Source organism: Pinus tabuliformis, chromosome 9 (assembly GCF_031772625.1).
Source record: "Pinus tabuliformis cultivar Carrire ecotype Pingquan chromosome 9, CPIR1, whole genome shotgun sequence".
Taxonomy (NCBI): Eukaryota; Viridiplantae; Streptophyta; class Pinopsida; order Pinales; family Pinaceae; genus Pinus; species Pinus tabuliformis.
In genome coordinates, this window is record NC_142307.1 from 969,362,478 (window position 1) to 969,377,160 (window position 14,683).

General features: G+C 38.0%; 1 protein-coding gene across 3 annotated transcripts in view; it reads right to left on the bottom strand.

Moving 5' to 3' along the window:
* LOC149151952 (sucrose nonfermenting 4-like protein) overlaps window positions 1-14,683 on the bottom strand; it is a 472,173-nt gene that overhangs the window by 326,767 nt on the left and 130,723 nt on the right. For all 3 annotated transcript variants that reach the window (XM_089444377.1, XM_089444376.1, XM_089444378.1), the window contains one exon: window positions 13,952-14,041. In XM_089444377.1, the coding sequence (XP_089300503.1) occupies window positions 13,952-14,041 (90 nt within the window). The remainder of the gene's footprint in view (window positions 1-13,951; window positions 14,042-14,683) is intronic.

Here is a 14,683-nt window from a genome sequence, read left to right on the forward strand (position 1 = left end):
AATGTATTTTTTGGCCTAAAATATATTTATATTTTAAGTATCATGTCAGCTTTAAGTCAGCTAAGGAATGGGTCATGTCGGCTTGTTAAGGAGGCCTTATACACAATTTATAGACCCCCACCTCATGCATTCGAACACACACTTGGATTGGGTCTCTGCCTATGCGAAGAAGGGTGAAGGAAGGATTTGCTTCCTATGCGAAGAAGCCTAACAACAGTGCGAGGAAAGGATCTATTCAAGCAGCTGCAAGTCGAGAAGCATAAGGATTGTTCTAATGTCCTTAACCATAGGGATAGTTGTGCAAGGCTAGGGCATCATCATACAAGCCATCACCACAAAGTATAGTATTCGATCTCAAGTCTACTTGAAGGGCAGATACGTTTGAAGAATAAACTTCGAGATCGAGGATCTAGCAAGCTAGAAAGGCCATGATTATTTCACACGTGCGGAGAATATTTCTATAATAAGGGTTGATTCCAGATCCAAAAAGGTTTGAATATTGGGCTAGGAAGGAGCCACTATCATAGTGAAGTAAGAGAAGGATTATAAGAGCAAATTGTTCACTTACACGTGGAGAACCTACTATAGCTTCAGGACTAAACTAAGGGTTTCTAAACAGTCAATTGAAGGGATCAAATCACCTATTGAATGCAAGTATTGAAGTGATCTTCTCGGCCAGTGAACTACCTTAAGCAAGAGAAGTTTGGAAGAAGGAGAGGAAGAGAGAAGGAAGCAAAATCCTTCATGGTTGGTAGCAATTCAGATCCATGTTGCAGCAATAATAAGAGATTCTAGCCTTGATCTTGGAGTCACTTGATTTCAAGGGTCTTTATATTGATCTTGGAAATTTTGACAAGAGAAGAAACTATAAGAAGAATTACCCTGGGTTTTCCTCTCAGGTTTGGAGAGGTTTTTCCCTGCCTACTGCCTATATCTTGTGTTATTGTTCTTTTGTTTATTATGCATGGTAGCTGGTTGATGAAGTTAATAATCTCTAACATCTTAAAGATCTTGTTTGAATTGTCTAAAGAACAAAGATTACTTCACAAGCAATTATCTAGATAGAGAAGAGGATTTCTCAACATGACCATAAGTCTGCAATCCTCCATCTAAAACATCCTCAAGATCTAAACTACATACTTACCTTGCACAAGGAAAATTTCTCCTAGTCTTTGTCAGACCTCCAACCCTAAGAAGTAATGCATCAACCCAATGTCCATCTCGAACTCAGCTACCACCATGTCAACTTTGCACCCTCCAATGAGCCCCTCTACACTTATCAAAAACAAGTAATTTACATAAAACATGAAAATAAGTTGATCAATCTAAACAAATATAGTATAAGTTAGAATCTGCTTTGCTTTTGGTGAAGCCCATACTCTATAGATATCCTAGAATACCATGCTTTCGGTCATTGCTTGAGTCCATACAAGGCTTTCTTAAGCCTACACACATGGGACTCCTTCCCATGTACCTCAAATCCCTGAGGTTGCTATATGTACATTTCTTCCTCAATGATCCTATTCAAGAAAGTCGTCTCCACATCCATCTAATCTATTCTCCATCCAATAAATGAATCCAACAACATAACAACTCTAATAGAAGTGTACTTGCCACCAGGAGCAAATGTCTACCCATCCGTGGTCCATTCCCTCTTCATAGGAGAACCATCTTGCCACAAACCTTGATTTGAACTCCTTAATGTTGTCATCTGCAACATACTTGAACTTGTACAGCCACCTGGAACTTATAGTTAACTTCCCCTTCGATTTTGGCACTATCTCCTAAACATCATTCTTCATGATGGAGATGTACTTCACCATGCAATCCCATGATACCTACTAGCATGTTGAAAACTAAATGGCTCAAAATCTAGCATTTTGCTCATCAATGCCATATAGTCAAGAAACATCTTCGAACATCTACTCCCCATGAAATTGCTCTTAGCTCATCAATGTCATATAGTCAAGAAACTTCTTCAGAGATCTACTCTACATGAAATTGCTCCTAAGAGTCACAATATGCTCTTGAACATCCCTTAAAAGTCTAACTGAGACATTGATGCCTCCTAATAGAAGTAAAAGGGGCAATTTCCCTCCCTTCTTCTCCGGAAGGCTATTGTACTACTTCGAAAATCACTAGTGACCCTAGCTCAACCTTCAAGGCATCTAAAATATAGGTGTTATAAGCCTTTTAAATCTCATTGTAACCGAAAAATATATCCCTCATGTTAATGGGCTCCAACTTGATCCTCTTCTCTATCAGTACATGGATATAAGCTAAACAAAAAAATATGTAGAAATGACTCACGTCTGGCTTCACAACATTGAATGACTCCTTTGGTGTCTTGTCCTCCAAGATCTTGTGAGGACATCAGAGCTAGATGTAGATTATTATTTTCATACCACTGCCCAAAGAAACATCATCAAATCTTTGTCATGTACCATGGCTTCATCAGCGCCTATGATGGATCAATTCTTCCACTTTATAATGACATTATACTATGTGTTGTATGAAACTATCAACTCCCTATTAATAACTTAATTCCAAGCCTTTAAACTCCTTGGAGGTATACTCTCCCAAATTGTGTAATCTAAAGACTTTGATCTTTTTCCCTATATGGTTTTCAACTAGATATTTGAACTTCTAGAACCTACCAAAGCTCTCATCCTTGGTCTTTCAAAAGTAGATCCAAGTCTTGCGAGAAAAATCATCAATAAGGAAAACATACTATGTGCTTCATGTCATTGATGCTAGTGACATCAATCCACAAACAACAAAATAAACTAGGTCTAGAATCCCCTTAGACCTATGCTCATTGCTTGGGAAAGTAGCCATTGCATGCTTATCACGCGTGCACCCTCTGCATTCACCATGTCGCTCAACGCTGAACTCTAGAAGACCTATGACAATCTTCCTTAATAAAGGTAATGCCCTGTGATGCAGGTGCTCCATCTTCTTGTGCCACAACTCACATAAGTTGTCATTGTTGTGCACCAAAGCTCAAACATATTCACCCTACAACATGTACAAAATACCTTCTCACTTGAGCTATATCTGGGCTAGAATACTTCGACCTGCGAAGATTTGTTGGTTTTGAATTCCATTTAAGAACCCCTATTCTCCATGACCAAAACTAAACGCAAATTCTTCCTAAGACTTGTAACAAACAAGACATCGTCAAAAGATAAAGAATTACCTAACATAAGATGGAAGGGAATAGTACCAACTCCGGCGATTGGATACTTGGCATCATCACCAAGATCAGGTTGTACCCATGAGTCCTACATCTTCAAACTAGAAAACAATTGTTGGGCCAATGTCATATGTTGAGATGCCCAATTGTCCACATAATATAGATCTCTCAAAATCGTGCTAGTAGAAAGACGAGATATCATTGAGAAGTACTTCTCAAACTTGGAAACAAACTCATCCATCTGAGTTTCTGTATAGACTACTACCTGTTCCTAATGCTTCATTTTACCCTCCTTCTCTAGACACTATGATGCATAAAGATTGTGCTTATGACAAATGAAGCACTTTATTTTACTCAAGTCCTTCCCTGACTATAAGGTTGACTCCTCACTCTTTCCCCTACCCTTGTTGAGTCATTAACCTCTGCTCTTATTTGACTAACCAAATAGAGTTACATTCCCATCACCACCCTTCTTACTTGCCTTTGACTCCATCCAACATATTTGAATGCATTATATACCATAACACTTGAATCACATTGATTCAAACATCAATAATGTAAACAATGATCCCACATATATATTTCAATGTCTGTTAAAGCAATATTAGACATAAAAGCTTTATTACAATCCAGAATTTCATTGATGGTCATAAATTCTTCATAGATTCACCACTAATATTACGTTAGGCATCCACATCATAATTGTACTTCCCAATTAAAGCCTCGAGGGTTAGCTCAATTGGTCAACTCCCCATTGTTAAAACACAAATTCAATTCTCTTGACACCCTCGGTGTCACGCCCCTACACCTGCGGTGATCTTCCAACCGCTTGTAGCGAGGTGCGGCACCACCGAACGCTTTCTTTTTAACAATACTGACGTTTATGGGCTACGCCTACTCCAACATAAACTTACTTTAACTTATGTTTTCTTGCAACCAAGTAAAGAGTTATCCTTTATACTTTAAAGAAGATCATTCTCAATCATTAACCATGTACAACAAACCGAGAACATCAACAATACACAACAATACACAAGTATAAAGGGAGGGGCAACTCCCAGAAAAGTTTGCCCAACAATATATTATAACAGCTTCTTCAATATTACAATACAAGTGATGCTTGGCAAGCTCCAAGCCAACACTTAGAATAATTTTACAACCAAGGCATAGAACAGCCTTTCACCATCATATGCACTCTTGCACAAAGAAGAATGCCCACCCGGGCCACCTATCTTACTCTGTCAAGTCCTGCACACAATCTGCACATAATCTGGACCTCGGCACACTTGCCTTACCCAAACCGGCACTTAGAAACCCAAATCTGCACTCACAACTGAACCTTCATACCTCAAACCGTAAGTCACTTCCTCCTCATACTTGGGTTACACTACGCATGAGGTATGCGTATCTACCTCCAAATCTGCGCAAGAGTTTTACCCCTTGAGCGTATGAAAGGTGAGCGAAGTTGTGTGTTTGAAATGAGGTGTAGCCCTCCTCATTTATACGCATCTCATCTTGTGTTTAACCTTTCGGCCAACCTCCTAAATTATATTATGAAAGCCCCCCTAAGCTTGTTTTAGCATGTCGGCTTGGTTATGGGTTTATGTCCAACGTTCAATGCATATAAGTCTCTTGCACGCACACATAACTCGTGCCCAAGCGTGATAACACTTAGCCATTTCCGCGTGCTGCTCCATATCGTCGCATACTTCGTCACAAGGTGACCGCATAACGTCGCAAAATCGTCGTTCGGCGCGCCCACATGCCCGCCCGCACGCCCGCCCGCGCCCGTGCACGATCGCCCGCCCGGCGCCCGTCGCACCCGCAACCGGAGGTCTTGACACTCGGGGTCAGGCTACGTGGTTTAGCTCGCAGGAAGTGATCCCTTCAGGTGGATCTTCCTGGTACAAATATTACGTGGACGTAGCAGTCATTGATATTTGGGGTACGTGAACCACATAGACCAAAAAAAAGTACTTCCCAATCACAATTTCAAACACCTTTTGTGATATTTCCCTATTTTTTCGTCATAATCAATAATATCAAAATGGAATTTAAATCCATAAACAATGTGAAAAGCATCATTGTGCATAAACCAATCATGTTAAAGTATCATTAAATCATCCACATTAGTTTGATACAACTAGAACAATCCACAAACCAATCACACAAGTGACAATGAATATGGGTCCTTTGAAACCATAATTATAAATAGGCTCAAACTAAACTTGCCAAGTATGAAATGTGAACAAATGCATGAGGCATGCAATTATATTGGAACAATGAAGGATTTACTAGTGTGAGGGTCGAGCTAACCACTGTCTCCTCATCAAATCTATGGACCCAAAAAGTCCAATTAATCCAGGGATCCATTATGTTCCCTATAACCCTAAAACATTATTTGATGTGAAGAATATTCAAATCTAGAAAAGAAACATTATGACTATTACTTGCCATTAAAAAATACTTCTCAAAGAAAATCGAAGAAACTATCATCGAAGAAATGCCTCGTAGATAAGATAGATAAAATAAGATGATTATATTAATGTCTAACAAATGACCACAAAAGTAGGCAAACAACACTGCCAAGTACAATGATGTCAATACTGTTGAAAATTTAAGTAGCTATTGTCAGTATTTGTCATTGGAAAGCCATGGAGAAAATTAAAAATTATGTCGCCCCTCATACCCTACAAGTCAACCCCACTTGGGCTAATTAGCCCTCCTCACACACATATAAATAGCACATCGATTGGACTCATTTGGAGCATCAACTCACACAAGTTCGATTTGCAATTTCAGACAGAGACACCACACATGCAAAGGACAAAAAGGCTTCTTTTGATCCCCGTTGACTTTCTTCTTAGAGTTGCATTGACTTTCTTTTTAGAGTTGTGTTGACTTGGGCATCTTGGCATCTATTTGACCACTTTTCTAATCATCTTGGAAGGTTGAAGACTTCAGAAGTTCGTTGACCCTTGTTGATTGGGATTTCTCTCCTACATTGACTCATTGACAAGCATTGCCCATTGCCTTGACTAGTGGTTTAACCAAAGCTTTTTGGACTGGTGCATTCACTGTTTCTGTGGCTACCTTAGGACTGAATTTCAGCCTATTGTTCAGTCACCTCAAGGTCGAAATTCGGCCTCTCTGTGCAGACTTATTTCATTGACCAGAAGTTGAATTTTCTCTCTCTTGTTCATTGATTTTGACTGGGACATTTTTAAGGTCAGATTTTGGATTTTGTTGGAATATTCTTGATGTACTATTGATGGACAGAATTTCTCTCTCATAAGGACAGAATTTGGTTGGGTTTTCCCCTTGTCGGTTTTACCCTAGTTGTGAGCATAATTCTTGGTGTCTCTTGTCTATTGTTTACTGTTTACTGTCATCTCTATATTGCTCTATTGATGAATTTAATGGTTGAAGTTTTTCATGTATAGCTACTTGATGATTGAAGTATAAATAAAAGACAGGATACATCATTAGTAGTTGTTGATTGTGAAAAACTACTCTAGTCTTGACTATACTAGAAAATCAACAAATACAAAGCAGGAGTACTAAAAAGACAACTATATAAAGAACAAGAAGTAAATAAGAAACATGAAGTATATATGTGAAAACATGAGAAAACACTTGCATCCAGTTGCAAGCAACTACAATGAAAGGAAGATGTCCAGAGGGGAAAGGATCTAAGGACTAAATCATTATCCACTACATCAATCGCTCCTAACATCCAAGCTTCAATGAAAAAAACTAAAAATAGTATGATACCCTAAAGAGGAGCCAAGAGAAGATCAACACCCTCTACAACATTGTTGCTTGGCTGCTATAACTCATTGTTGATGTCTAGGTGATTTGATCTACCTATTGGTAAGGCATTTGGTCCAATGACGTCACTAAAGTCTACGGGGGAGGGAATGATCCCTCTAGTCCACACTGATCTGGAGTTAGAAGCAATGTTGTCATCAGCATGTCTCTTAGTGCCCCTAGCTGATGGGAGCATCATAAAAAAGGAGGTAATCCATTGAACACGATTCACCCTAGGAGGACATTAGAGAGCATGGATACAAAGCCTAACAGCCTCTTGCATGTAAAGGACTAGACATACCTAGTCTAAGTAGTAGGAGAAACTGGAAACAGTCTAGATCCCCCTGAACAAGAAATGAAATCTCCCCTAGATCTCATAATAAAAGGGGCAATGGAAGATGAACCACTCCTTTCTCTTGATCTGTCTGGTGGTCCATCTCAATCCAAAGTATATGGCAATCAAATTTGAACTATTCCAAACTGTTGAATTTCCACGATCTTGGGTCTAGGTTAGAATCATAAAATCTCTGACGCTACTAAACCAAGAATCTCAACAAGAACTACTTTGCACAACGGAATATAAACAACAGTAAATCACACATGCATAGAATATGGACAACTTTTTATATTTTTCAACCCAACTTCTTTATATTAACCAACATATAATATAACAATCTAGGGCTCCCGTACCAAGGATAATGACCCTCAATCTCATACATCCACTAGTATAAGATACAAAACTAGGACTTGTTGTCAGTCCATCGACAACCAATCTACCCTCAACAAGATACACTGTCCATCTAGCTGATAAAGTCGACTCTCTCTACTCCCCTCAGTCGTACCCTGTACCTGCCCCGTACTTCGGCTCCCAATCTATAGCTCCTGCCTCTATCAATGCTCCAAGTCCATCTGGTCACTGAACCTCGGCTATCAATTTGCTCACTAGTTGTGCCTTAGTCCATCAAGGGCACAACACATCCTATCGAGTTCTTTAGAGATCCACTTGTGAACAACTCTCAATCTGCCCACTGTTGGTACTCATCTACTCAGGGACTTCATCCCACTATGGTCTTTCTGTGTTGCACCGATGAAGACCACCATAGGGCACGGAGGGTTGCCCCGTATCACTGCAAGATATCCATATCCCACAATGAACATGGGCTAGGAGGACTACCTATCATCTGCTGTAGAAGTCCTTCTCCACACACAAGTCTCGGGCTCCACAAACTGCTCCTAGTTGATCAGACCCTTTAGCTCAAAAGTTACCTCTCTCGCAACTACCTTTGTCCATCAAGGTGTTGCTCACCAGGCTCCAACTTGGACACTATTGCGTTGTTCCCCAACAGACCATAAGTGCCCAATCACATCCACACTTGGTCCACTCTCACGTTGACCTCCAATAGACCACGAGTGACCAATGTTGTTGTAGCATCTGCTCCTAGTTAGGGCATCCTCACACCTAGGAGACCCTTCTATTGGTTGCCAATAGACTTCTCCACATCTTCCCTTTGCTCTACAATAGAGGAGCTATTACGCAAATCTAGGCTCCAATGTACTGCTACAACATCTACCCACTGATTAGGACATCTGACAATCCATGTCACCCTGATCACTTGGCTTCTATAATCCTCCAACATTCATCATCCAAACTGGTCAACACTTGAGCCAACACATGTCACTGATGGAGGAGATACAAACTTCTGCAGTGTTGTTCGTGGGCAGAGTTTTGGTCAGTAGTTAGGGCTCCCACTATAACCTACAGCAGCCCAACCTCCTTGCCCAAAACACACCTCAAATGATGTGGCCTCCTCTCCTTTACAAGCTAGGTGACCTTGCTATGTGAGGAGGCACCTACAATGCCATGTTAGGGCTGTTTTGACCCTCAAAACCTCACGTACAGGCCTGCAACCTAGTCATCACAGGAAGGTCCCTTTCTCGGCCTATTTCAGGAGGATTTGTTGCGTTATCTTGCCCAGAGCAATCCTCTAGTTTGCCTCCTTCTCCACAATGTCCAGTCCTCCAAAACACCACTGTTTTGGACCTGCAATCAATGAGATATGTGTCCTTGTCTAGGGCTTTCTATTTTTGCACCAAAGCACCTCCATAGACCCTATTTGCTTGCGTCCTTGACATAGAAAGATGTGGCCTCCTCTAGGCTGCCTTCTAGACTTCTCAGCGACCCCAAATAGCCTTCTCTTCCACCTGCAATTAACACAAGGGTTCTCGGTCTATACACAGAGGTAACCTTCAGATTTGATGCCCACAATTACCCTTACATACCTCGGCCTTACTCCTTGCTATGCTAGCTATTTGATGCCCAATCCTTGATCAGGACAGTCATGAGAGTGCCCTACTCTCTCCTTCACTTAATCGGGCTGCAACCTAGAATAGACTCCTCCTCCTCAACCAAGTTTCCTTTTTGCTCTTCAAGTCATGCGTTGCACCAACATACATGTACATCTGCCTTCACAACACCTCTTATTTATACACCAAAAAGAGGGCTTCTTCAACGTCATTCTAGGGCTTGAACAGCTATCACAAGTCATTTTTTACACCAAGCTAACCTTGACACTTCATGTGCAAACTCATTAAATAACTCAGAAATTCATATCTCCATTTCTACAACTCGGAAAAGGATGCTTCTCATTGCGTCAGATTCGTCTCGACGAGAGAGATCACCCTCATCCATCACATGTCAAAATGTGCTCATTGTTTTGGCCCAAATCACAATGCGTGCAAACTCCAATCTTGGGTTCCAAGCCCACAAAGCCACTTGTGGAGCTCCTTCCTCCAAACCCTCGATCCTCAAGGTTTGGAGTACCTCCCAAGCTACAAAAATCTACATGAAGGGCATGCATCAAATTGCAAAGTGTATAATGGGGATGAACAATGAGTCCACAAGCGACATCTTGGACAATATGTCTTGAAAATGGTGTTGAAAACACCGCCTCCTCAAAAGAGCCAAGGACCCATAGCCCTTGTTGATTGGGGGCTGAATAATACCCACAGATAAGTATGTGTGGTGGTGATTTCAATCTCCTCACCTTTGAACAAGCAGTGGTGATCAGAGAGAACATTATTAAATAACACTTTCACTTAAATTAAGTGGTAAGTCAGTCACACTTTGAAAACAGGGACTCAAGTGAAAACCACCATGATATTATATCATGCTAATGCGGCCATTTCTTAGAGTTAACTAGCACATCCAAGAACAAGTGGAAGCCTCAACAACCTTGAAAGATCACACCTTCAACATATGTCAATTAATGACACCATCTGCAAGTGTTGGATAACCATGACAAAATAGACAACGCTCAATCAGTTTATAACCAAAGATAAAGCAAACTCTAGCCCACTAAATTCATTAACTACCAAAAAAAAGAAAAGCGACCTTTTGATGAATTTCACTAAGGCATTAGACCATTCATTAAAATTCCATTTTGGAAAAATAGGCTTCAATTTATAACAAATGCCTTGATATATAATATGCATTTCATAAACATTTGACCTTAGGCAAAGAAACAATACTTCTCCCTAAGGCCGACTTTTTTGGGCATTGATATTCAAAAGCATAAAAAGGAAACAACAACGATGAAATTATAAGACTATAAGTTACTTTTCAAATTCGCAGCTAAGTACATTTTATCAACTTTGTGAATAGGAGTTTCGAATCAATTTTCTATAGCAAGACTATCCACAAAACTATCACTTCAACTGTCAAATAGTTGGATCTAATCTCATTTAATGTGAAAGCCAAAAATTGAAGGTGTCTTTACTTCTTCAATGTTTGTCTTCGTTTAGCATTTCTCCTCTCAAAAACCAATGGTGTATGAAGCACAATTCCTGAGAAATATTTCACAAAAATGGAAAGCAAGCAATAGAAATGTGTGCTTCATAGGTCACAAATCAATGTAGTGTCCTAATAGTGATTTTCTATGTTGTGTATCACAAGTAATAAATTGTCTCTTATCGGGAAATATTTCACAGGAATGGACCTCAGGGAACGGAAATATGTGTTTCATATGCAACAAATCAATGAATTGTCTCAATAGCAATGCTGAAAAATTTGGCATTGGAGATAAATTGGCAAGGGTCTGAAAAACAAGAAAATCGTAAAAGTCAGGAAACAATTGGTAAAAATCAACAAAACATAGATAAAATTAAAAAAATACAAAATATTCATTTTTTCTATTTTTTTTACCATCAAAAGTATCCACGGCATCAAATAAATGTTGCAACATAAATATGAAAAGAAAACTAATATATAAGATGTATAAGAAGTCTCATGCTACATCACAAATCAATATTGAATCATGCCCTGAATCCCAAGTCCTAAATCGGCCTTAAAAGTCAAAATATCAACAAAATATATAATAAATGTATCTTATCCTCATGAGTCATCTACAATCAAATTAGGTACATAAACTAGTGAGTTCCTTTGCCCCTTTTACAAGAAAAACATAATGGTTTTTCCCCTAGAGAAAGAAAGCCTTGGGGCTGGAATTGGACTCTGACATCCTCTAGAAGAAGAATTAGGAGGAATCCTATGATGTTCTTTGTTGGTGACCATGCTAGGTGGTGTCACCTCCTCCTCCTCCTCCTCCACCTCCACCTCCTTCTCTCCCTCCTCTACCACCCTCTCCCCTGTCGTTGCTCCCTCTAAAAAATCAAGGACCAATTCCATGACAGGTCTCTTAGTCTCAACCCTCCATGCAGTCGTGGTGTCAATTTGATCCAATGAGATGACATCCACGTCGAGGGTTTTTTGAGGTTGCCTCACCCACAATCGAAGATTGTAGTAGACGTAAACCATGTCATTAGGGCACTTGGACTCCAACGTGTATGAGGGTCATAACTTATAAATTAATAATTATAAAATTTAAATATTAAAATAGTAATTTATAGTGAATTCAAAATTTTAATTTGAAATTTTTTAACCAGTTGTGCTTCTTAGTGTGTAAATTTTCAAATACATTCCAATTGCCGTCACATCTAGAGAAACTAAATATTTAGTTGAGCGCTTGAACGGTAAGCTTTTGGAGATTGGATACTCTACCACCATAGCTTGTCCACCAAGCATCTAAAAGTTAAAACAAATAAGAGAAACGTAAGAAAAAACATTAAAATTTGAAGCTTGAAGCAAATTATGAGAGAATGAAATTTGAAACAAATTGAAGCTTACCTGTCATTTTAGTCTTCCTATCTGAAACAAAATGAAGCTTATTTGAAATAAATTGTATGATATTAAGTTACTCTGTGATATTCTGTGATATATCTCAAAAAGGGGGACCGATAGATGGCAAGAGGGGTGCCATTGTACATCCCTACTTTTCACAGCGTAATCGATGTCATTCTTGTTACCAATATATCAACCTAATGCTAAGTTAGTCTGACTACAATAGTACACATAGCGTCTAGCCTAGTATAACCCTTTCCTCCCGTAGTCTATTATCTAACATACAAATTTCCATATGATTCAATAAGTGCATATTTTAAGTTTACATGTCACTTGTTAAGTTTTTCACAATTTACTTAATGAAAAGCATCATTTGTTTAGCCATAAAAGCCTAAATTTAAATTTATGTTTTTGAATTAGAACTAGAAATAGAAAAGATTGTTAATTTTACCATAAGTCACGAATTATAGTAACAAAGATTTACTTTAAAGCACACAAGTTGGCTTTAAAGTAAAAAAAAAAATACAAATCAGATTTAAGTAACTTTAATGTTATGTTTTTGAGTTAAAACTAAAAATAGAAAAGATGATTAATTTTACCATATGTCAATAATAATAATAACAAAGATTTACTTTTGATTATAAGTTGGACCTAGAAATAGAGAAATCAAAAAAAAAAAAATCTACTTAGTTTGTAATGAGAAAAGTAATGAGTACTTATTTATGTTTATGACTCATTAATAAAATTAGAAAAAAAAAAAAAAAATGTTTTTTATTAGTTGGCAACAAACAAACAAAAAATAGACTCATTCATAGTTGATCGCATGTAATGACCAAAAATGGTATACGCAGCAGAAATATTAAAATACTTCGTAGACAAAGAAATCCATCATAGGATAGTAATTGTAAATGTATATTGTATTAAAGAATTGAAGTAGGTCGATTACAAATGAGAATGAGGGTCCTGTATATATAGCCAGGTAAGTACCCTTTCACGAACAGGCATGTCTCTCAGACATGTCTTTTCATTATTAACTAACTAACCATTAGTTAATTTACTTATTATTATATTTATATTATTATGATTATAATCTATTATCTATTTTTACATAATTTATGTTCATAACATTGCACCGCAAAGTACTCAATAGCCTAGTATGGGAGAGATGATGTCCACAAAAACTAAATAACTGCATATCTACATGACAAAAAATATAAAATTAAACAAAACAAAAAAATTACAAACCAGCATAGATCCATGTTAAACCGAGATCTATCAAGCCCCAAGAGAGATCAAATTTCTTATGGTGTAATTTTTTTATCATTTAATGTGGAGGAATTAATACATGACATGGAAATTGGAATTAAATGATATAAATTTCACACCTTAAGAAATTTGATCCCTCGCGATTTTTGATAAATCCAGTTCTAAAATGCATCTGGATTCTGCACTGGTCGAAACAGCTAAAGAACTAACACTCCCGTTGCTATTGATTTTATTAAATTGCAACATTTAGAACATTTCCACATATATCTAGATTGTAACCAAAATTACAGACAACAGTATTCTAGCAGTTGAAGTTCTTTATGTTTATGATTTCTTTTCCAATAAACCTGAGAAATAATCTGAATTCTCTTCCTTTTTCACCCTCAACTTATTACTTATTTCACAATATCTAGCTCATATTGTTAAATATTTTGCAGCATTTCAAGTTCAGAAAGCAAACACATGGAGAGCAAAGATCAAAATGGATCAAAGAGAGTGTGTACCTCTCTAAGGATTATTATGAAGTCCGAAGCACTAAGCATGCCTACAAACTGTCCAATATTGGAATCCCATAAAGGAGCCACTGAAATACCCTGTGAAAACAAGTATTCAAACATAAGTTAATGTACACCGTACAAATGAAAACCAGGCATGCCCTTCTTCATTTAAAAAGATATAATGTCCCCTCAATTAGAATTTTGACTATTAGGCCAAACCATGCCTATTTCTAAATGGATAAAGCACTCTAAACATTGTGATTTAAAACATATTTATTAAACAGTTATTTAAATACCTGCTCTAACCATCATCCATTTCTAATAAACAAGAAGAAATATAATCATGAATTATTAACGTGCCTGCATATTGGAAATAGGTAATTACAATGAATATCCATATATTCAATAATCTTAAGAAATCAGTGACCTTGAGTGACCTTGGGAATTCATATTCACGATAAGAAATACGAGAGAAACAACAAAGAATGGCCAAGCTTGCATCATCAATCAATAGGATGCCACAAGAACAAGAATTACTTCATCTCGAACTTTGAGGCTTACTCCCTCTTGCACCCGACAATGATCCTTTCTGCCCCAGTAAGGAACAGATCATCAACATACAACACCAAGACCATCAATATTACACTAGAATTGTTTACCCCTCTATTGGGTGAAAACCCCCAATCAATAAACAATTCAAACACACTCTATAAAAAATAAATCACTTCATCCCGAAGC